General features: G+C 39.2%; 1 protein-coding gene across 8 annotated transcripts in view; it reads left to right on the top strand.

Annotated features, from left to right (window-relative positions):
• Window positions 1-24,887, top strand: part of YIPF7 (Yip1 domain family member 7) — a 43,702-nt gene that overhangs the window by 4,670 nt on the left and 14,145 nt on the right. For 4 of the 8 annotated variants that reach the window (XM_025435883.3, XM_035714272.2, XM_025435884.3 and 1 more), the window contains 3 exons: window positions 9,192-9,290; window positions 14,637-14,753; window positions 24,005-24,165. In XM_025435883.3, the coding sequence (XP_025291668.3) occupies window positions 14,638-14,753; window positions 24,005-24,165 (277 nt within the window). In that variant the 5' untranslated portion in view covers window positions 9,192-9,290; window position 14,637. Of the gene's footprint in view, window positions 1-9,191; window positions 9,291-13,056; window positions 13,176-13,969; window positions 14,103-14,636; window positions 14,754-24,004; window positions 24,166-24,887 lie in introns of those variants that run through there. The other 4 variants (XR_007401653.1, XM_035714266.2, XM_025435881.3 and 1 more) reach the window with 3 other exon arrangements.

Below are 24,887 nucleotides of genomic sequence, written 5' to 3'. Positions count from 1 at the left end.
CCCGACACACTAAGTAGGATGCCCTTTCATGGAACGACACAGTTCACAGACTGGCATGTATGATGCGTGTCTACATTTTTTTTTTTTTTAGAAATTCCAGTAATTATCCAAGAGCGCAGTACGAAGCAAGGGATGCAAAAATGAAATAGATAACGGATGTGGTACTGAAAGGATTCGCAAAAAAGGGAAGAGCGCCATCAAGTATTACAGTGTCGTATTTGATAGGATAGAATACGGGCCAGTTGTTATAGGAGAAGAGAAAGAAGGCACCCTCCACACTCGGGGTGGAGGTATACGAAAAATCTTCATGTGGCAAGTGAATTTATACACACTTATAAGGACTTAGTACGTGCCACATACTCATCTAAGCCCTTTATGAATCTTACCTCAATTTTTGAAGCAACCGTGTAATTAGTATTATACCCCCTATGTTAAAGATGGGGAAACCGAGGCTTCGGCAGGTTAGTTTGTTTGCATTCACATACATGGCACGTGGCGAAGGGACATTCAGACACTCCTATGCTAGATTTCAAAACCATTCCACTGGACGTAAAGTCATGCCCCCTAAGTTGGGTGTAGTTTTAACCAGGCTGAGAATCGGAAGTGGTGGGTGGCATTCCAGGTCCTATGTGAGCAAAGGCATGACACATATGGGGAACTTCTAGCAGCTTCTAGCTTGCAGGAATTTCGAGTTCAGGAGGAGAGGAAGCTGGAAATCAGAAGTCAGACTTGGAAGGAAGAGCCTGGAGTTTATGTTGTAGGTAATTTCAGCCCCACTGCAACATTAGGAGGTATCAGGCAAGGGGGGGAATGTGGCAAGTCAGTGCTCTGTAGGTCTCTCTGACAGCTGCTTGAAGGCAGGGGATAAGTTAGGTTTAGGAGATAAATGATGATAGCTTATTAGGGCAGTGGTAGTGTGGATGGAGAAGAAATACGCTTGACTGGAAAGTAAAATTGGCCTGCCTTGTAAAGGGAACTGAATGTGGAAAAGGCAACTTTTACAAAACCAAAGTAAAAAAAAAAAAAAAAAGAAGAAGAAGAAAAAAAATTTCTATTTAATCCTTGAAATGTGTCAACTGGTCTGTGATTTTCATTCATCTGAAATAACATCCTTTGGTTTAAAAGATTAAGAATACAGAAGAGGCAGCATTTTGCTTTGTTTTGCCCCAGTGAGACTCTTGTGACAACCTTTCCAGGTGAAGACCAAGTCAACTACTTTCTAACTTCATGGGATATTAGTCTTTATTATGAAAGAAAAAAAAAAAGAAAAGAAAAGAAAAGAAGAAAAGAAAAGAAAAAGAAAAAGAAAAGAGAGAGAGAGAAAGAAAGAAAGAAAGAAAGAAAGAAGGAAGGAAGGAAGGAAGGAAGGAAGGAAGGAAGGAAGGAAGGAAAGAGAGAGAAAAGAAAAAAAAGAAAAGAAAAAAGAGAAAAAGAAAAAAACCTTTAAAGCAAAGCCTCTGCTTCACAAATTCCTCCACGAAACTTCTTGATTCAGGGATTTAGAAATGACTGAAATGACTTGCCTTTGGCATTCTCACTATTTTATTTTATTTATTTTATTTTATTTTATTTTATTTTATTTTATTTTATTTTATTTTTATTTTATTTTTTATAAATTTATTTTTTATTGGTGTTCAATTTGCCAACATATAGCATAACACCCAGTGCTCATCCCATCAAGTGCCCCCCTCAGTGCCCGTCACCCAGTCACCCCCACCCCCCGCCCACCTCCCCTTCCACCACCCCTAGTTCGTTTCCCAGAGTTAGGAGTCTTCATGTTCTGTCTCCCTCTCTGATATTTCCTACCCATTTTTTCTCCTTTCCCCTTCATTCCCTTTCACTATTTTTTATATTCCCCAAATGAATGAGACCATATAATGTTTGTCCTTCTCCGATTGACTTACTTCACTCAGCATCATACCCTCCAGGCATTCTCACGTTTGTTGTTTGGGTATAGAGAAGCCTGTTTGATGACCTCAGAGCTTAGAGTCTCTGACCTGCTGAAACGACAGGCTCCTCACACACCAGATTATGTCACACGTGAACGGCCCAGCCGCTGCGTTCAGCAGTCAGGTAAAGTAACTTCCAGAACCACAAGGGAATGCCCAGCACGGGCTGTGCCCCTTGAAATGTGTGTTTGAAGGCACAAATCTTCCCTAGGAAAACCATGAAAGTGGTGTCTTCTTCCAAATGCAATGTCAACGAGCGTTTGTATTTCATTTAAGAATACACAACTTAAAGGTTTTAAGCGGTTCGTTATAAAAAACTAAATTTCCAAATAAGTAATCCAATATGAATGTCAACGTGTAGTCTTTATCGTCTTAAAATATGGGGAAGCATAAGATTGGAAGTGGGGTTTTGTTTTTGTGGTTTTGTTGTTTCATTGGGTTTTTGTTTTTGTGGTTCTGTTGTCCCATTTTGTTTTTAAGTAGGCCGCACACCCAACATGCGGCTTGAACTCACAACCCTGACATAGAAGGCTGTGTGCTCCCGGGGCTGAGCCAGCAGGCACCGCAAGCCTGGAAGCATCTAAACTGAGAGCATATCTGAGCCCAACGTGTACAACAATAGCCACGGAAGGAGCAGCAGTAAGATTCTTGGTGATTGCAGTGTTTCTACCAGAAGACGAGCTGTCGTTCTGCTCCGAACCACACGGCTCGCTCGCCTCGGCAGGTGTTCTCCACAGGAAAAACTAGGTCCTGACAACCGGTGGAAGCCTGTGGCAGGAAATGTCCACTATAGAGATTGAAGGATTCATAAACAATCCAGAAGAGTGGGTTTCTAAGAGCAAAAATGCCAAGGAAAATGGATCTTTATTCCTTAAGGGAATTAATGTTTTGTTGACTCCATCTGTCTTTGGAAAATCACTTTGGCATCTACTTCTTACTTATTTACTTATTTATCTTTATCTTCTCTGTTTTTTTTTATTTTTTATTATTTTTATTTTTATTTTTTTTTAGAATCACTATTTGTACAGTTGCTGATCATTTTTTTTTCCTCTTCCAATTGCTCTGCTTTTTGTCATTAGTTTTAGATTCATGAAGCCCCTCACTAGTATTAATTTATTGGAAAGGGCGTTACCTTACGGCGTGTCATTCCATTTTGTGCTTATTTCTCTCTGGTGGTTGTGGGACTTACTTCTTTATTGCTCTGAAGGAAAGAAATCGCCACACCCAGGGTAAAGGACATGAGGAATGAATACTTTTGAAATTGCGCTAAGAATATGAAAAAAGTAAACAGCTGTCAAAAACAAAGAAAGGCCTAGAGCCTCTACTGAAAAGATCTCTGCGGATTGCAGTGGATTTAAGTTTGCAGTAAAGATGCGTGAGCAGAAATTGTTGGCACGTTCAGGCTGCCCGCCAAGCAGCTTTGCATCACAAATTAGCGTCTATCAGAAGCTTCTGCTGTGGCCACATCAAGAGGGCAGCTTTTTTCCTCAATGTGCTTATCCTCAGTGTTTCAGTAGGGATAGGAGGTGTTTTTATACTTTATAGTCCCAAAAATTCATTTTTAAAAAGATCGTATGTACGTATGTATTTGAGGGAATGAGAGAGAAGCCCATTCCCTGCGGAGCAGAGAGCCCAGCTCAACCCGGGGCTTGATCCTAGGGCCCTAAGATCAGGACCCGGGCAGAAGGCGGAAGCTTAACCCACTGAACTGTCCAGGCACCCCTCCACACACTTCATTTTATCGATGAGAGAATGGAGATCCAGAAAAGCTAAGTAAGTTGCCTGATGTCCGATGGGGAAGAAGACCTCTTTCCTTATTCGACGTAAGCCTCCTTATTTGCAGGAAATAATGCCTAGGGAAACCTCTGAGACAACACTCAGTGGCTGTCTAAGTGGGGAAAGTTGAGACCATTCTTCCCTCTGGAAAAGGGTGAGCTGTAGATCCTCTGGTATCGTGTAAGTGTTGTTGAATGAATCTAATGTCTCCCATTTCCTTTCTTTGTCATAAATGATTGAGGGAGAAATCATGTACGTGTCTCACATCTACAGGAGATGTTATAATGGCTATTGGTTTGGTTTACTGGATAAATTATCTGACTTTCTCAGGACAGGAGAGTTGCATAATATTGGCATGACATTTTTGAAGATGAGTTTTTGTTCATTTAATTATTATTATTTTTTATTTTTATTTTTTTAATTTTTATTTATTTATGAGAGTCACACAGAGAGAGAAAGAGGCAGAGACATAGGCAGAGGGAGAAGCAGGCTCCATGCACCGGGAGCCCGACGTGGGATTCGATCCCAGGTCTCCAGGATCGCGCCCTGGGCCAAAGGCAGGCGCTAAACCGCTGCGCCACCCAGGGATCCCTATTTTTTTTTTTTAAGAACTTACACAAAGGCAGTTTTACTGACAAGGCTCTTTTATGAGATCTGTTGTCACAAAGCAACATACATTCATCATCTCTGGTCAAGAAACTTCCCATGCTTCACTGGGCCCTGTGTATCACAGCCTATCACAAGGCTGGAATTAAGGTGTTGAACTTGGAAGGTCATGTGACCCAGAGTCTCCTCTGAACTTGCAGCCAGACAAGGGTCCATGACTAAAGTCACTCGGTGATTATTGGCAGCATTCAGATCGTGTTGACTCGGGATCCCATTTCCTCCCTGTCTGCTGGAGCCCTCCCGATTCTGTGCCACCCGGGCCTCTGCCACCCTGCAGCCTGCATCATTGGAGTGTGCAAGCCACGAGGACAATAGAGACAAGTCACGATCACTTGTAACTTGCTCGTGGTCATAGCACCCCACCACTTTTGCCGTGTTTTACTGATTAGAACCAAGGTAGTTGGGGCACCCGGGTGGCTCAGTGGTTGAGCGTCTGCCCTTGGCTCAGGGCATGATCCCGGGGTCCTGGGATCGAGTCCTCCATCAGTCTTGACTTTGAAGCTATGTGTGCATATTGTGCAGGAAACTTAAGTCTAAAAAAAAAAATCCATTGCATCACTATGTTTAGTGGGCATGTGTAAGGCACAATACGTTGTGGGCCTACATAAGAGAAGGGATGAAAACGGACACTACCAGAAACCACTTCAAGGTGTGGGCGCCCATGTTTCCCTCAGGAGCTCACCAACACTACAGATAAACCCTGGAAAACGGCGAGGGCACTGTATAAATCTGTACACTAAGTGCTGGAAAAGCTTCATTTTTTTCCTCATTATTAGATAAGAATAAACACATATAGTAATTCTTCTGTTGGTTTCTGTCATCAGACAGATGTTTCACTTGATCAGGTCATCAAGTGAAAGTATCATAGGACACGGAAAGCTCTATTCTCTCAATACACGTTGTCCCTGAATACCTCCTGCCTTTGACCCTACCCACAGCGGCAGAGATGGGAGGCAGTAGCTCCAGGACGCATCAGGCCATGAATAGCAAGAACTTCCACCCCAGTCGCACTGTGGAAACTCCCCTTCCTATTTCCTGACACCAGTGCTCCTTCTCGGTAGAAGTATCTTCTCTAAATACCTATGGGCCCTGGAGCAGATGGCAGGGTTTTTCCACTGGCACTTTGAAAAGCAGAATCCTTGGGTGTCTGGGTGGCTCAGCCCCTTAAGAGTCCACCTTCAGCTCAGGTCCTGATCTCCAATCCTGGGATCCAGCCTGCACCGGGCTCCCTCGGCATCGCCCCCTCTCCCTCTGTCTTTCCTCCCTGCTTGTGCTCTTTGCCCTTCCCCTCCCCCCTCTCTCTCTGTCTCAAATAAATAAATTCTTTGAAAAAAACCAGAATCCTTACAGTAGTGGCATGGCTGCTTTTTCTTCTATTTTGTCTAGAATCTAAGACTCCAGGGACCTCAGGAATCTATCTGCTTCTTTTCCTGTGAATGACTGTTCTGCATGACAGAAAGAATGCAGCAATAGTCAAAAGTCATTTTTCTCACTGTAGACTCATCAACTTTATCATAGAAATTCTTCCCAGATTCTGGCAGTAGGATGATTCCAAGCATCAGTATTTTAAGATTGTGGAGTATTTATCTCTTTCTAAATCCCCATGAGTATTTTTCCTGGGGATGGTGAGGCAACTTTCTAACCCAATGCCATTTTTTTTTTTAATTTTTTATTTATTTACGATAGTCACAGAGAGAGAGAGAGGCAGAGACACAGGCAGAGGGAGAAGCAGGCTCCATGCACCGGGAGCTCGACGTGGGATTCGATCCCGGGTCTCCAGAATCGCGCCCTGGGCCAAAGGCAGGCGCCAAACCGCTGCGCCACCCAGGGATCCCCCGAATGCCATTTTAAACCAGAGATCCAGAACATTTTTTAAAAATAAATGAAAAAAAAATGAAATTTTATTCAAAATATTGATTTGCTACTCTGTACACTACTTTCCCTACTTCTTGTTTGTGAATGAAAATATAAACACTTCAAAGTACAGAGTCGTTTGTAAAGGGATGCGTCTGTATCAAGACAATGTTTGAGTAAATGTCCATTAAATTAAAATTTTGAAGCATAAGTAATTAGTGAGGTCCTAGTGCCAAAGCTGGAGATACTGTTTTCTGAAATAAAATATTTTTTTTTAAAGATTTATTTATTTATTCATGAGAGACACAGAGAGAGAGAAGCAGAGACACAGGCAGAGGGAGAAGCAGGCTCCCTGCAGAGATCCCAATGTGGGACTCGATCCCAGGACCCCGGGGTCATGACCTGGGCCAAAGGCAGGCGCCCAACCTCTGAGCCACCCAGGTGTCCCTGAAATAAAATTTCTATGTTAGCAATTGTATTTAAATACATATAATATTTGGTCATTTTTTTTCAAACTACTGTAACTACTTTCACCCACTTGATATAATAAAATGCTCAAGCTTAGAATACCTTGGAAAAAATCTAATGGCACAATTGCAAAGGTATAATTATGGCAGAACATGGGAAAGCTTTTGCCTTTCATTACTGAAGGAAATATAGACAATGTATGCTTGCAACATTACTGATTAGTATCTAAGAGAGCTTAACCAAAATAATAAGTGGTACATTTATAAGAAAATCCATTCTTAGTGTTTATGTTATTAAAAATTGTATTTCTTTCAATTAGCAATCGCGCCTTGGGTAAACCTCATTGGCTATGATGCTGCCACTGTGCAAAGCTAAAATTTTATTTCTTTATAAAAAATAAGAGATTAATGTTGAAGTTATGTTTTATGTCTAATCGTTATGTCTACATAACAGATACCCATCACCTTCTTTTGCTGCAGTGGATTTTTTCATGTGGATCTATGTCATAGCAAAATAGAATTCATAAGAAATATTTCTGTGGTGAGTGCCTATAGATTGAGGGAATGGAAATACCTGCTCTTTTCCAACTTTATTTCTACTTAGAAGCATAATCATAACAGATAACATTTACTGAGCATTTACTATTTGCCCCACACTGTATTAATTATTCCTGTTATAAAAGCCTGTATAATCCTGTTTTATACACAAATCTATTTATGCTTATCTATTTATCTACATTGCTTATTGATTAATAATTTAGGCATATTATGAAACATGGAAAAATAAAATTAAGTAGATGAGAGAAGTATAAAATAGTCCCCAAGAGGTAGGTATAAATTTTATTCTTGTTTTACAGGTGAGAGAACTGAGGATCCATGTAGTTACAGAAGTTGTGGAGGAATTTATGTAATTCCCAGGAAAGAATTCCTATAAAAATTCTCTTGGTGTACTAAATGTATATAAATTGGATTCTGAGGGATGCCTGGTGGCTCAGTGGTTGAACGACTGCCTTCGGCCCAGGGCGTGACTCCAGGGTCCTGGGATCGAGTCCTGCATTGGGCTCCCTGCATGGAGCCTGCTGCTCTCTCTGCCTGTGTCTCTGCCTCTCCCTCTGTGTCTCTCATGAATAAATAAAATCTGAAAGAAAGAGGAAAGAAAGGAAAGAAAGAAAGAAAGAAAGAGAAAGAAGAAAGAAAGAAAGAAAGAAAGAAAGAAAGAAAGAAAGAAGAAAGAAGAAAGAAAGAAAGAAAGAAAGAAAGAAAGAAAGAAAGAAAGAAAGAATTAGATTTTGTTACTACATTTTAAAATGATTTTTATAGTAGTATGTTTACTAAGAATGGATAACTCACCTACTACTCATATCAACTTTCATAATTTCAGATGCAATTTATATTTTTGCTAATTAAGTCATTACCAAACTAAAAACTTCATGTGTTCAGTAATAATTCTGCTAGATTCCTTTTTTTTCCCTCAGATAAAAGTGCAAGCTAACAAGAAATAGCTAAATTGGAATTCAGTGATAAATTATGACAACATTAATGAGGGACAACCCTGTAATTCATTTTCTTACCATAGAACACATTGAGCTCTTTAAAATTCATGCATTGAAACAGTTTTATGCCCATTTTCATGTTACTATGTAATATTCAGGGCTGCAGTTTCAGGCTTATAAAATGGAAGCAGCATGGTCTTTAAAGGCGGATGATCAGGAGCAGATCTTACATGGTATTAACAAAGGAACATGTAGAGAATACTGACCAAAAAATATATATATATATTTTTTAAAGTAATGGAACACGGATTGTCTTGTATTCTTTCTGCCTTACCAAGAGTAGTAATTGATAGTCACAATGGAATCATTGTACATTAAACTTCAATACAGACAGCCCCAATAAAATAATTACTGATAAACACTGGTAACAATCCATTTCTCTGTCGGCAGAGATAGAAAGTCATGACACATTTTTTCTCAAGGATCATTGGCAACTGCTCGGCAGAAAAATATTTTTTGCAGGTTGCGCATAAATATTTAGTGTTTCCAAACAGGTACATCCCCAACAGCAGTGTTTTTGACAGCGACAGACAGTCTTTTGGGAGAAACAGTTTGAGTAATGAAAGAAAACAGGGCTGGATGTGGGAATTGATATTCCAAGTTAAGTCGGGCCCCATACTAGGGGGGTGGCTTTGCACAAGTCACTTAGCTTTCTGAGCCTCCATTTCTATATCAAAGGATTACAGTAGAGATGTCATAATGTTATGGGATTCCTAGATCAATACACAGCAATTAGATCAATTAGAAATACTGGGCTTTAAATATGCAATATTAAAAGTAGTGATCATCCATCTAAGCATTCATCTTTTTTTTTAAGCATTCATTTTTTAATTTAACATGTGTATGTTTGCCTAATTGTCAGATAAAGGGCGAATTGTTTCAGATAAAGCTGTTGATCAACTCACAATCTCTTCAACACCCGACAGATCACCAGAGAGAATAAGAAATTATGTGGATGGAAATTCTTCTCATGACCACTGCTAATTATAGTCAGCAACAACAGATTTTTTCTTTTCCTGATTTCGGTAAGTCACTATGCCATTAAAGGTACAGTTTTTATAGTCTTCCTTGTGTAAACTTTGTTATCATCTACCAATCTGCTACTTTGAAAGGGACATCTTACTTTCTTGAGTAATTAGAAACAGAAGTCTAAGAAGAACATGGTAGCTTAACCCAGGGTGACAGCAGTGGAGATGGAGAGACTTGGTTAGTGAAAGATGCATTTTTTTTAAAGATTTTATTTATTTACTCATGAGAGACACACAGAGAGAGGCAGAGACACAGGCAGAGGGAGAAGCAAGCTCCCTGCAGGGAGCCCGATGTGGGACTCGATCCTAGGTCTCCAAGATCACACCCTGGGCCCAAGGCAGGCACTAGACCACTGAGTCATCCAGGGGTCCCAGAAGATGCATTTTAGAGGTAGAGTCTGTAGTATTCATTGAAGAATTAGATGATTTCTTATAGGAGTGAGTGAGTGGTTTGCAACACCCTTTCTTGGAACAGACAAGAGAGCGTTAGGTTGGATAGCATAGAGATTTTTAGAAACCACTTTGGGTAAAATCAGTTACGATAAGCTCAAAATGTCTATGAAATACCGAATAGTCTGGAGCTGTGGGGAAAGGTGAGGGCTATGTGTGTGACTTCAGGACCTGTCTATACATGGACAGCGTATGGAGCCAGGAGAATGGATGACATCACCGTAGGAGAGAATTTATTTATTTATTTATATATTTTAAAAATATTTTTATTTATTCATTTATGATAGAGAGAGAGAGAGGCAGAGACACAGGCAGAGGGAGAATCAGGCTCCATGCCGGGAGCCCAACGCGGGACTCGATCCCGGGACTCCAGGATTGCGCCCTGGGCCAAAGGCTGGCGCCAAACCGCTGAGCCACCCAGGGATCCCCCATAGGAGAGAATTTAGAGAGGGAACAGAAGGATGGGAGGAAGGACAGGAGGTAGGGAGAAAGGGAAAAGAGGAAAGGAAAGAAGGATTGTGAACAGAACATAGTGAGTGCACTTTGTATCAGATGAGAATCCTTACTCATATTATCCAGTCTTTGATCATTCAGAACCCAGAAATATTTATTTGTGTAGTTGATCCAAAATAATTGATGAAACTGACTGTTTATAATATTGGTTTAAACTTTCTTTATTGGAGACATATATATCTCCACTATATACAAACATTATGTATATAAGAGGCTATTCGTTCATGGAAAAGAAATTTAAATGCATATTTTATTCACATACAATGTTACATGTATAAGATTAGCTCAAAGTATTCGGATGCATATATTAATGTTCATTAATGCACTTATCAGCAGAATGAAGTCCTTTTGTTTTTCAGTGTTTCATGGCTTATAGTTCACTTGAGGTTTAGATTAATTTCATTCTTATATGCCATTTTTGGACCATGTATTTCTGCAATTCATTTGGTCAAGCTTGTTTTTCATAAAGGAAAACTAAGTTGAAAAGCATGAAATCACAAAATGAGTTTAAAATTTAAATAGGAAAAAATAAAAAATACTAAAATTTAAATGGAAAAAAATAAATTTTAAATGGAGTAAAATTGAACATATTATCTGTGGTAAACTTTTCAGTGAATTTGTAGGTCAGAAAAAAAGAATGCACTCTGCGTCCTTGCTGTTACAGGAACGAACTTAACATTCTCACACAAAGAACTTTGAAAGAAAGAATGGAAAGTATGATGATCCAAATATGGCTACTATATAACAATTTGGCCTTTTCTTATGACATTAATATATGAGGACAAGGAAGTTGTCAGAATTCTAGAGATCATCCTCAACAGTTGCCCCTCTCTTTTTCCCTCCTATTCAGTAGAAGTTGAATCCTACCCTATCTTCTTTCCACGTATCTTTTTTTACCTGTTCATTACTAGCTCCATGGTTCCTCATCCACTTAAAACAACTTACCATCATTTGCCCAGAATGAACCTCTTACTTTTACACCTGCCCCAGGCTTGACCCTTCCAAGGCATCCTTTCCTCAGCTGCCCAGATTCTTCCACCAGTTCTGCTTCCATTGCTGTCCTAGTCTAAGCCACCTGTGTCTCATCCTCCTAACCAATTTCTGCAAAAACTGAGCATGTCATCCCATTGCTTAAAATCCTGCAATGACATCTCGTTCAATTATAATAGAATGTAGACCCCTTACCATGTCCTTTACTCTGGCCTCCGTCTATGCCACCAACCTCCATCTCCTTCAGCTTTTCCCTGATTCAGAACCACTACTGCATGATTTCTCTCTAAGCCACAAACTGCAAAATTCATGAGAATTTGCTTTAAATCCTCTTTACATAGCCTTTCAAGTGGCTTCTTTCTCAACAGTCAAGTCTCAGTCCAAGTGACCTTCTTACGAGGCCTTCACTGAATGCCTCCCCCCCTTTGTATTCTACCTCTTAATAGCATATGCCAACTACTTGATAGATTTCAGTTGATTCCTGAAATTATCTAGAATAATAATGTGGGCCCTGGACTTAGCTTACAGGTTTCAAACACTGGCTCTTTCACCTACTAGCTTCCACCTCTGAAAGTTATTTAATCTCTATTTCTTTTCCTCTAAAATGAGATAATCGTACTTCATAAGGTCGTTGCAAAACTTAAAATGATTTAAACCTAAAGTTCATAGAACAATGCCTTGCTAGTCATTATTATTTGCTGTAGATATAGTTGAATCGATAATAAAATATCTCTCTTTATAATTTTGTCCACACTTCTGTAAGTATGACATCTAGAACACAGTCTGGCACTCAATAGTAGATCCTCAGTACACACATAAGCCACTATTATCTGACTGACAGCTCTGATCAGAGAAATTCAAATTCCAAATGTTTTAAAATAATGTGGGAAAAACTGTAATTTATCGTTCTTGCCTTTGGCTCTAGTTGAAAATTTCTAACTGCCAAATATATTCACCCTTGAACAGCAGATTTCAGTTACTGAGATCTGGATACATGGGAAATCTCAGTCCTATAGAGGGGAATTTACATGAAGGAGATCACAGAGGAAATGGGCTTTCAGCCATGAGGTGGATATTGGCAGGTCCTGGTAGGATTGGGGAGTATTAGCCAGGATACCTGGGTCAGAACTAGGGAGATGACTCCTGGAAATGACCCACAGATACAAGAGGGAACCAACTCAGGTAGCTTCTAGGGGTGGAAATTGGTCAAGATTGGCTTGAAAACAGAACAGAACATGCCCTACCAATAAGCTCTACTAGATCAGATCACAGAAGTATACCCGTCTTGGGCTCTGCTGGAGAAGAAAGAAAGGAAAAAAAAAAATCAGAGGTAGATTATAGGTACCTTTCCTAAATGTTGCTTATGTAAGTTGGTTCAGATTTGGATAAAATTGGCAGTACCCCATTATCAGATTGTTGATAAAATCATTATGTTAAGGTCATGTACTATATATTGATTTTGGCTGCATGTTATTAGGAAATCTTGTCTAGGTTAAATATATTCTCATAGATTATGAAGCAAAAGGAAGATTAAGGCCTCTTGCTCTCCATTGCTTGCCTCAAATGAGTGATCTTAAATCAGAGTTTAATGGGAGATGCACACAGAGAAACTCAATCTACCATTTCACTTTATCAAATTATATGTCTCTATACCATTTACTGTGTTTGTAAACTTTAACAAGTCCTGTACAATATTGGATATCCCAGCTTTTAGCAGGGTTGGTTTGTTGTTGTTGTTCGCCTTGGCCTTTTTTTTTTTTTTTTTTTTTTTTGGCTGTAGCATCTGTTCAGGGTGTCAGAGTACAAATTTAGAAACTTATGTGGAGAGCCAGCAGGTCATCATTTCACGAACTGATTTGTTATATATTTCTCAAGTAAAGCTACAAAGCTACATTGCTTGGAACATCTTTTGACATAAAAACTATAAAGGTATGTGTCTCATCCTTCTAAAAAACTTGGCATTTAAACAAAACATGAAACTGAATTATGTAAGGACTCCATTACCGATAGTCATGTTACATAAAGTGTTGCATATTACTGTATTCTCCCTTGAAATTACTCACTATGCTTTATAACAACATGTTTTCATGGACTGAGAAAGTTATGCTATTAAATTTTAAATTCTTTAAACTATAAATTGTTAAAAAAAACTTACATTCTCCTAGTCCAGATTTTAATTTGCATAATTCATCATAATTCATAGCTACTTTCATACACATTACTAATGAAAAGTCTTGATTTACTAAGTCAGATATATGAATTGCTGCATCTAATTTTAGAAAAACTTCCTATATTTCTACTGAACTGAAAAAACTTGATATATTTGGCAATTACTCGAATATTTCTGATTAATGAAGATCTTAGAGCTAAGGCTGTTAATGCAATTTCATTTGAAACTTATTATTAGCAGTATTCCATAAATTATTGTATTATGTGGATTGATCCTCATGATTTTTAAATTCATTCCTTTGAAATAAAATTTTTTCAAAGAAAAATAAAGATTAAAATGTTGAGTTGAATAACCATATCTGTCCACTTGAAAAAAATTCTCCATTCTGTAATTTTCATCCAAAGAGCCACTATCACCTTTTATTTTCTTCCCCAACTTCTTCTCTCAAAACTTTCTTCCTCCTTTTAGTATTTCTAGCCAAGTAGATCTAAGTCAAGATCACACTCTTCTTCGCTCCTAGTTAGTAGAACTTATGTAGAGTTTGTATAGAAAGAGTCCTCCCTTAGCTGAACTGAGCCTTTCTCCCTCTGACTTAGCCAGAAGCCTAGGAGCAGCAGGCAAGGAATGAGAAAAAGGAAAATGTTCCAAATACATTTTAGGAATTGGAGAGTAAAACTAGGAGATTGGTATGTAGGATTTGGGGATTTTGTGTGTGTGTGTGGGGCGGGGGGCAGGGGAGGCTGTTAGCATATTTTAAAGCTCTAGGAAAAATGAAACTCAAATAAGATTATCATCAGCCATTTGCTTTCTGGCTTCTCAACATGTGTCCACACATTCAAAGTGAGGAGCTAATATTTTTCAAGGGAAAATAATCTACATGTATACTAATTTTAAACTTTTTCTCTTAAACTGCTGAGAATAAGGAATTTGGTGGAAAATGTTAGTTCTTTCTCATCAGTTAAAGCCAATTTAGTTAAAGTCACAGTCCTCGTGAGTGAAAACTTCAGAAAAGTTAATTTTGAAGATATACATTTTATAGATGACTTTCTAGATACATTTCTATACCCTTTCTTAATACTTAGTTTAACCCATCCAAAGAATACTTTGTTCTCTAATAGGAATCCACCCATAATCACATCACCAATTAATCCTTGGAAATACCTCAAAAGAGGTTTTATTGACTCATAAAGTTCTCAGTAAAAAACATTCTTATTTTTCAGGATGTCAAACTTGGGACAATTTGACTCTGATTTTTACCAATCTAATTATACTATTGATAATCAGGAGCTGAGTTCTGAAGATTCTAATGCCTATGGACATCTTTATGTATCTGGAAAGTAAGTACTTTGAAAAAATGTGCTTTTATTTTAAGAAGTCATAATATTTTAGCAAGGGTTTCTACATAGGGAAGGCTTCCCTGGGGGAAAGCAAAAGCTCTCCCCAGCATATCTTGGTAAAGTACCCAAGAAGAAATATCAGGAAAGGTGAGAGAAGTTAATTCAGTTCACCTCAGGCCCATCTCTAGGTGGGTAGCTCGTCTCCTCTTCAAAATATCACTTAACAGGAAGCCTGAATACAGGCGCTGGATAGAACAGAACGTGTTTTCATTTTACATGATATTTTCTGGGACACTGCTCAAGAGATAGATTTTATTTAACTAGTAAACATTTCTTGAATGCCTGCTGTGTGTTGGGTATTAGAAGGGAGCTACAAACCCAAAGATAAAAAAGAAGTCTATCATCTTTTCCCTCATAAAATTTAAGAATTTATGTTAGTGGGTAATTAAATATGCAATTGTAATACAGTGTGAAAACTTTTTTTAAAAAAAAGATTTTATTTATTTATGAGAGACACAGGCAGAGGGAGAAGCAGGCTCCATACAGGGAGCCTGATGTAAGACTCCATCCCGGGACCCTGGGGTCATGCCCTGGGCCAAAGGCAGCGCTAAACCACTGAGCACCCCCCCCCCCCCGCCGCCCCCAGGCGTCCCAATGTGAAAACTCTTAAATGGAATTGAAATAAACATATTTCAGAATGTGTTGGTTATTTTGCGTTGACAATTCAACTTGAGTTGAAAGTGAAAACGACTAAGAATTTAATATTTACCCTTTACTACAGGAAACGGGGCATTTAGGGTAAGAAGAATTGGTTCAAGTTCTGGCTCTAGCTTTTGTGATATTGGGAAAGACTTTCAGGCAGCCCGGGTGGCTCAGTGGTTTAGCGCTGCCTTCAGTCCAGGGCCTAATCCTGGAGTCCTGGGATCGAGTCCCATGTCGGGCTCCCTGCATGGAGCCTGCTTCTCCCTCTGCCTGGGTCTCTGCCTCTCTCTCTCTCATGAATAAATGGATAAAATCAGAAAGAAAGAAAGAAAGAAAGAAAGAAAGAAAGAAAGAAAGAAAGAAAGAAAGAAAGAAAGAAAGAAAGAAAGAAAGAAAGAAAGAAAGAAAGAAAGAAAGAAAGAAAGAAAGAAAGAAAGAAAGAAAGAAAGAAAGAAAGAAAGAAAGAAAGAAGAAAGAAGGAAGGAAGGAAGGAAGGAAGGAAGGAAGGAAGGAAGGAAGGAAGGAAAGAAAGAAAGAAAGAAAGAAAGAAAGAAAGAAAGAAAGAAAGAAAGAAAGAAAGAAAGAAAGAAAACAGACTTTCAACTTCCCTGAGTGTCTTACACTGATAAATAAGGACATAAATAATACCTACCTTATGGAATTATGAAGAGCAGTTGGTGAAAATGTGTAGGAAACTGTGTTTTAAAGTTAAACTATTATTTAAATGTTATTTTTTCCTATAGCTATACCTTGCCATAGCAATGGACATTTTGTTGTCTCACGTCACTTAAACGGACTATATTTGTTCATACAGTTGCTGCTGCTTTGGATGTTCTTTTGTGGATCCAGATTAGTGAACTGTGGGAAGCGTCAGACCTTTTGACTTTTGAGAGAAATGTTACTGACCTCTTACTGTGTGTTGGATGCACTTGTAAACTTTATGTCAGTTAACTCATTGGTTCCCCACATAATCCTCAGATGAGGGCCATTATTTTTCCCTGTTTTAGTTATGAGAAGGCAGGGAGTCAGAGAAATTAAGGAACCTCTTCAGGGACACACAGTAATAAGAAATGGGGGTTGGATTTTAATTCAAAATTGTTTTATTAGACTCATTACTAGAGTGGGCATATAATTTATTGTAAACCTGAGACATTTTTAATAGTAAAATGCCTACTAGTAATAATGATGTTGGTATAATAGGAATAAAAAATTGGACCATCCTAGGAAAACTGGGATGTGTGGTTACTGTTTCTCATTCCAAGAAGTTTAAGCCAAAAAAAACACATAACAAATATTTCAAACTTATTAATTCTTGGAGTTTTGGTTTTCTAAGCACAGGTAAGTACCCTGGAAATTCCAGGTAAAGGAGGAAAAATTAGAATAAACACGACAGGTAGTGGGAACCCTTCTGTTCCAGCTATGCAAAGGATAACTAACTGGGAAATGGTTTCCACCAGCTGATCACTCCTGAAGACACGGCCAGATAGGTGCTGTTTCCTAGCTACTCCTGCTGAGCCATTCCTCTATGGTGGTAGGGAAACGTATTGGTATCAACTTTTTTTTTAAACTATAAAAGTTAAATATCTGGAGTTTAATCCCGTTCATGAACCCAGTCTATGTTGTCCAGCGCCAGCCAGGTTCCTATAAAAATCTCCTAAAATGAAAACCTATATGCTCCTTTCTTCCCTTGCTCTCTCTCTGAGTATTATCATTAGATAAATTAAGATACTTTTAAAAATATTTATTAAAAAATAAGACAAAAGGGTAAGGCTGTAGAGACTTGGCTCAATCCATTGCAGACTCTAACTACCAAAAAAGATCTTAATTTTATTTCATTTATGATTTACCGCTTTGGAAGTTCAAGATAAAGTGTCTGCTGCCAGGAAAGTGTTAATCAAGCAGGAGTAGTTTGAGCATTAAGGTGTTACAGGATGTAGCTCAAAACAGGCAATCGGCAATGAGAGTGATCTAATAAGATTTTTCTGCTCAGTTCTCCTGTTGTAGTGAAGGAAACTCGTCACCTTCTGTTTCTTTTCTCCAGATGGAATAAACACCTGGGTTGCATCTATAATCTACATTTTCAGAGTAAATTAAACTAACATGTCCAATAAGAGAGAAACAAGGCTCTATCCTCATACAGGGACTCACAGACCACAGCTTTCTCCCCCCGCCAAGCTGCCACCCAATTTTCTTTCTCCGTTTGATTACGCATATCAACATTGTCCAGAAATCAAGATGACGAAGAGATGGAAATTAACATCATCAAGTGGGGAAAATTCAAGATTATATTGTATTAAGGTGGTGGCCCAGCCTGCTTCAGTTGCTTAGCATTTAAATCCAAGTCATGATTTGGACACAGTAACATTTAAATTCCAATCCACACTGCAAGTCTCAGGAATTAGAAAAGGGCATATTAGCTGTGGTAGTTTTATGAGGTACATAAAACACAGAGTCAAGTCAGTGACTTACCCGGGTACATGGAACACCAGAGATTTGATCCTTTATTCATATGGTGAATAGTGAGTGCAATTAAAATACACCTAAAATCAAAATAAGATGTTGACCATCCTGGCAAAAGACACAGGGATCCCGGGGATAGTTATAAGCAATTAGTCTCCTCCTCTCTGTCTCTGTCCACCCCCATCCCTGTAGATAGGAGCTTATTTTAAAGAATGAATGAATGAATGAATTTATTTATTTATTTGTTTATTTATTTATGAGTGTGAGACCACACACACACACACACACACACACACACTCATGCATGAGTAGGGGCAAGGGCAGAGGGAGAAAATCTCAAATAGACCCCATGCTGAGCATGGAGCCTGACCTGGGCCTCAATCCCATAACCCTGAGATCATGACCCTGTGCTGAAATCAAGAGTCAGACGCTCAAGCAACTGAGCCACCCAGGTCCCCCTATTGGAGCTTGCTTAAAAATCTTTCTCAGTGGCATACTGATCTGAAAGCTGATTGTGCTTACTAAAACAATAAAAATATTTATTTTTATACAAATATTTAAAAATATATATATTTTAAAAAATATATATATTTTATATATATATAAATATGTTACTTATTTGAGAGAGCAAGAGAGAGAGCACGAGTGGCATGAAGGTCAGAGAGAGAAGCACACTTGCCGCTGAGCAGAGCCTCGTGCTGGGCTTGATCCCAGGACTCCCGGGATGCTGACCTGAGCCAAAGGCAGACAGGCACTTCAGCGACTGAGCCACCCAGGCGCCCCTAAAAATATTTATATTTATTTATTTTTTAATTTTTAATTATTTATTTATTTATTTATTTATTAAATATTTATATTTAAAAACAAGTTTTCTTGTTTTAGAATAAACAAGAAAGGAGTTTCCTCATTTTAAATAACTATCCAGTCATGCAGACAGGCATTATTTCCAATCACCTGTAGTCAGTTGTCGAGGCTGTATTTTCCAACTATATTTTTCTGCTATTTATTTATTTATGTATTTATTTATTTATAAATTGACTTTGCTATTTTTTTTTAAGATTTTATTTATTTATTCATGAGACACACACACAGAGAGGCAGAGACACAGGCAGAGGGAGATGCAGGCTCCATGCAGGGAGCCTGACGTGGGACTCGATCCCGGGTCTCCTGGATCAGGCCTTGGGCTGAAGGCAGGCACTAAACCTTTAGCTGAGCCACCCGGGCTGCCCTTTTTCTGTTTTTTTACAATGGGAAATCTATTCAAATGATTTGGAGAAAGACATAGATATTTTTGCAGAAAAGGGGACAACTGTAAAACTCCCTTTGAATGTTTTAGTAGGACCTGGACAGACCGATACCAGATCCCCAGCTTTTCTGAATCCCCCAGACATGATCTTCCTCTAGTGTTCCACACATAGTACATGGCATGTAGTCACCCAGAATCTGGAAACGTAGAAGTCAACTCCCCTGCCACTGTTCCCTAAAACACACCACCGTTCAACTGAGCCTGTACATTTTTTTTTTCTTACTGAAGATATTTAAAATGTCTGATTTTACTGACTCACCTGGAGACGTCTATAAATAAAATGTTTCTGGGAGTACAGACTAAATTTTTTTAAGTCCACAGGGTATTTTGGTTGTAGATCAGTCATATTGCTGTGTCAGGCCGTTGGAGGTAATGGTGTTGCAAATTCGGAAACCCTTCCTAGTTTGAGGTTCGGGAGCCACGCTCCTGTCACCTGGCCACGTGAAATATACCCACACTTTAATATTAGTTAAGATGTGCAGGTAAACTTTCAATGAACTGTACATATCTGTACGTATCTTTCAGTGAACTGTACGTACATTTCTTACCGCCGATTTACACCCTAGCTGTCCACGTGACCCTGGGAGTCAGCTCATCACCTACATGCCTCCTGGATCAGATTGACGGTGGAAAGGAGCATCAGGGGACCGTCAGGATGGAAGTCCAAACCTACAGTTTTGGAAGAAGAAAACTTTCAATAAAGTGTGCAGCTAGTGACTCTATGATAGGACACAGAAAACATATTTCCGTAATCATAAAAACTATTACCGAGTCTTTTAAAAATGATCTTCTATATTTGCCTTAAGATGAATGTGAGGTCCTGTTGCCTCAGAGCCAGGCAAAAAAAGTGTCCCCAGCTGGAGACTATGCCTTACCTTAACATCATCCGTCTGGAGACTTGCTGGAACTTTATAAACCCAGGTATGGGTGGTGAAGAGGGAAATGCTGAAGAATTGGTGAACATACAGAGTGTTTTCTTTACAGACCAGGCATATGGCTATTGCTTTATTGCTCAGAGACCGACGTCCTGAATGAGTGTAGTGGAGATTCTCCTGGTAGGAAAACGCAAGACTGGTGGGATGTGGTCAGAGTCTGTTTGGGTGTTGCAAGGAAACCAAAATGATAAAAAGCTAAAGATGAACAGCACAGAAGGCATATAAACTCCTGGCCTCCTATTAATGCCGTTTTCTTTGAGGAAGAGACAATTCTATTAACAAATATAGAAGATGCCGTTCCAGGGCGTGTGGAGGGGTCTAGAATGCTTTAGTGTAAGTCTCAGGAAGAGAAGGCCATACAAATACATAGCTAATGCTCATTGATCATTTTTTGAATGCCCAACACCAGTCTAGGTGCTTTTTACTTAAGCTAATTTAATTTACAATAATCTTATGAGTTCCATTATTATTATTAATTATTATGTAAGAGACTTTTTTAATGGCTTGGGCATATTGGTAGAAGAACCTCAAGCCCTTATTCTACTTTGCTACTGACTAGTACATTTTTTATTTGGTTTATTTTTTATTTGGTTCTTATTGGTTCATATCTTTTGAGGTATAGTTGACGAATAAAATTATATAAGTTTCAGGGTAGTGATCAGACAATTCTCGACATTAACGTATGCTCCTCACCATCTGTCACTGTGCATTATTATTATGGTGTGATCGGCTATATTCCCTATGCTGTACTTGTCATCCCCGCAATTTGTCTTATAACTAGAAGCTTGTACTTTTTAATCTCCATCACCTATTTTGCCCATCCCCCCCCAAACTTGTAAACCTCAAGTTGCCTCTAGTAACCACAAGTTGTTGTTCTGTGAATTCTATTATGATCCTCCTTCTACAGATGAGAAAATCGAGGCACAGATGTGAGGTGATTAGCCTGAGATTATAACACTGGGATTGGAACACAGGCAGTCTAACTCCAGAGGCATGTTTGCTAACCACTGTGCTTGGTTTAAGATAAATTCTATCACTGGGCTGTTTTTACAAGCAGAAGTATAACCCCCGCAGAGCCAGGAAGCAGATGAAGAGCCGTATGACCACAATGTTGCCACTTGTCCTAAAGGAATCTTTTGCAGTCCTCTCACAGTTGTTTTGAGTAATGCTTACAGGGAGAGGAGATGCCTACTAACAAAATTAACGTTTCAACTCTACCAGCCAGAGTCGTTTCTTTTGGTCTAATTCGGTTGACACTTGTTTCACATGGAATAATGTGCGGAGTTTGAAATCGTCAAAATATCAAAAAGCGCCTTCTCCTAGAGCTAATTAAGATGCTCTGTAATCAAGGAAAAGAGGAATATTTCATTGATAAAACTCTGCAAAATTCCCGTTGCTATACAAAATACTGATATGATATAACCTTACCGTCTAAAGTACTGGGGACACCAATCTAACTCATGCAATTGCCTTTAATAGGTTAATAAGTCAGGGCTATGTGCTTGACAAAGCAATTAGTAAAGTATCCAAGATACAAGGTTAAGAGAGCACTTAGCACAGCGAGTACTGAGTAATGCATAGAATTGTTGAGTCACTATATGGTACACCTGAAATTATTATAATGCTGTATGTTAAGTATATTGGAATTAAAACAAATTTAAAAGATACATAGTTAAGTAAAACTATAGTTATTCATCGCAATTTTCAGAAAAAGGCCTAAAACCTGAGAACTGGGTTATTTTACAGAGTTTGTTGGGTAGAACTGTGTACTAACCATGTGTTAGTACAGTTTTAGTACAAAACTGAACTATCAGTTTTGCTTAGATTTCATTTATTGACACGTAGTGCAAGATGTTAGCGTCAACATGTACAAAATTATAAGATACAAAGAGAGAATTTTAATTCAGACACTGATAGCAGGGGACCGTGGTAATTTTCGTAGATAAAACCTTTGGGGGTTTCCTTTGTTAGACAAATTTTGAAATTATACTTTCTTAAATACATGGTGGGGGAATTTTAATATTACATCTCCATTATGATAAGGACAACCAGAGGCCGAGCTCCTGATATAGAAGTTTTGCTGGATGAAGGAGCACAGAGAGAGGAAAGAAAGGGAAAGGGATGGGATCTAGCTGGAAATGTGCACAATTTGTTTTTCCATTGTGTTTTTCTGTTCTCAGAGGTTGGCTCAAGGCAGCCAACTATGCTAAATTCCCCCATACGTGGAAACTGCTTGGCAGGGAGTAATCGTGAAAGTTCCCTCTCCGCAAGCCTGATTAGCCACACCAGGGCCTGAGTTACGGCGAGGCCAGGACAGTTGTCAGTGAAGTAGCTTTCGTTAGATGCTGGCCCATTGAGTCAACTTTATTTCCCCCCTTTAAGCTTCTAGAAATGCTTATATTTTAAAAAAAATGTATATATAGATCAAGAGGGGGCTTTTATCAGCCAACAGGCCATTCAGGTTCTTAGTTATAATTCATTTTTCATTTCTACCGGTACTTTTGATAGTGGTTCTATTTCGCTGGGAAAAGAAAAAAAAAAAAGAAAAAGAAAAAAAAAGGCTATGTCCCATGGCTAAGTGAGCAATCACAATAATCAACACTTGCTGTGGGGGAATCCAAGAAGTATCACCAGGTCCCTGAGCCTAATGAGCTTACGGTTGAGTTAGTGAATGATTAAATGCATATCTCTATCTCGGTAGCTTTATTTTGCAGAAAAGATGATTTTCTCTGTCAGGCTTACTCATATAAGGGAAGTTGAGTGTGTTACCCTTAGACTTCATATTAAGATTAATGTTGGAGGGAAAGTATGAAAAGCCATTTTGTAAATATTTTAACACAGATCACAGGGAGCTGCAAAGTTCAGAATCCTGGGCTGAATTTTTAGCTCAGCCTAAGGGGCTCTGATGAAAGAAACTTAAACGTGTTAATAAGGACAAGGCCTTAGGTGTCTCCCCCTTCCTTCAAGTAAAAATAATTTAAAATGACAAAAGAGTCTCATATACTTTCCTTCTTCCTTCCTTTTCTCTAGCTCTAGTAAGAAATTACGTACTCAGTGTTGTTTTCCAACTTGATCACGCAAATGGTGGAATAAAAAAAAAACAAATTAAAAAGCACAGTCAAGGAAGTATGGAAACATCATGTTTCAACACCACTAAATTGCAGGAAACCTTGTTTCCAAAGAAGGACGTTAGGCCAGCCAGAGAATCGTCTTAGGTCTCAGAGATCACTCACTGGGCAGGAACTGTCTGGGAATTGCCAGAGCCAGAAAGGCAGTTGATGTATTTGGTTTGTTTCCTGTGAATTGACTCTACTATTAAAATTGTGATTTTTACTTGTTGCTTCCATAGGTTTATAAGGGTTGTCATGTCTGGTGATGCCCCTGAAAATCAGTTAAAAGAAAAACAACATTGTATAGTCTGAGCACTGCTCAGACAGCTTCTCTCAGGACTCCAACCCCTGAAATATTACTCTGTGACACCGGGCAAGTCCTTACAGTCTCCATGAACCTTCATTTCTTTATCTGTCAAATGGGATTAAAACCACAGTTTTAACCTTCCAGAGTATTCATCATATGACAAAACATGAGCGAAAGTGTCCAGCACATTGCACGTAATCAAATAAATGTTAGTTGGTATGGATCTTTCTTCTAAAACCTTCTCACGACCAGTGACTTCATTTTTTTAATTAAAGGTAAATTTTAAGCAAGTTCTTTCTTCCACGGGTACATCCTCATAAACACTAAGAGAACTCATAGAAACTCATAGAAACTCATAGAAGTTTCCTTCCGTGATTTGTCACGCTGTCCCTTTCTGAGATGAATAAAAATTGGTATTTTCCTTTCTTCAGACAGCCAGCCGGTGACCAGCGTCAGCCTGCCTTCATCCCCCCGGAGATGCTCCTGCCCTCAGGTGGCGAGGCCCAACTTTTCCAGCCAGCGTCCAGCCCAGATTATTATTCACAGTCTTCCTACGTGGACAGTTTTGAGGAAGAGCCTCCTTTGCTAGAAGGTACACTAAGGAAGTGCTGTTCGTGTGTGCACAGCTGGGAGGCTGAGAGCAAGAGTCAGCACGTGGCCTGCACGTGCGTCTGGGCCGCATGCATCACACCTCGGTGCAGAGCCGGGTGTGCCAGGCTGAGGGGCTTCAGCGTTGGGGTTTGTCTCCTGTGAGTGGGGAGACAACGGGCGGCAGCGGGGGGCCCGGCAGTTACTGAGGGTGTCTTCAGTGTCTTCAAGTGCTCATCTTTCAGCAGAGTGGCTATACCAAGGGAACGACCCTTCCCACCCCAGGGAGCGGAGCCACTTCCCAATAGCAGGTCGTATCTTCTGCTATGATGCCTGGGAGCCCAGGGAGTCGTTTCTCAATATTTCTTTATCATGGAGACAAGCCAGTTTTTGTTTTTGTTTTTGTTTTTTTCTTCCCTGGCTCTTCCCTGAGGCCCCCTCATCTCAGCTACATGTGGCCAAATGGGAAGGAATATAGGATTGCAGTAAATGGGAAGGGATGTAGGATTGCAGTAAATAGCACTGCTGGTGGCAAGGAAACCACTGGACCCGTGCAGCTGAAGGTCCTTCAGGGATTTCAGGGGTCTTCTAACCATTGATTTTTATTTTTATTTTATTTTTTTAAATCCAGCCCCCCTCATCTGCTGTGTTTGCTGTTAAAGAAAATCAGCATTGATGCTAGAAGCAGAGGGACCGGGAAACTAAAATTCAAGTAGACGTAAATTT

The sequence above is a fragment of the Canis lupus genome, chromosome 13, assembly GCF_003254725.2.
Source record: "Canis lupus dingo isolate Sandy chromosome 13, ASM325472v2, whole genome shotgun sequence".
NCBI classification, from domain to species: domain Eukaryota; kingdom Metazoa; phylum Chordata; class Mammalia; order Carnivora; family Canidae; genus Canis; species Canis lupus.
This window is presented reverse-complemented; position numbering and strand designations above follow the sequence as displayed.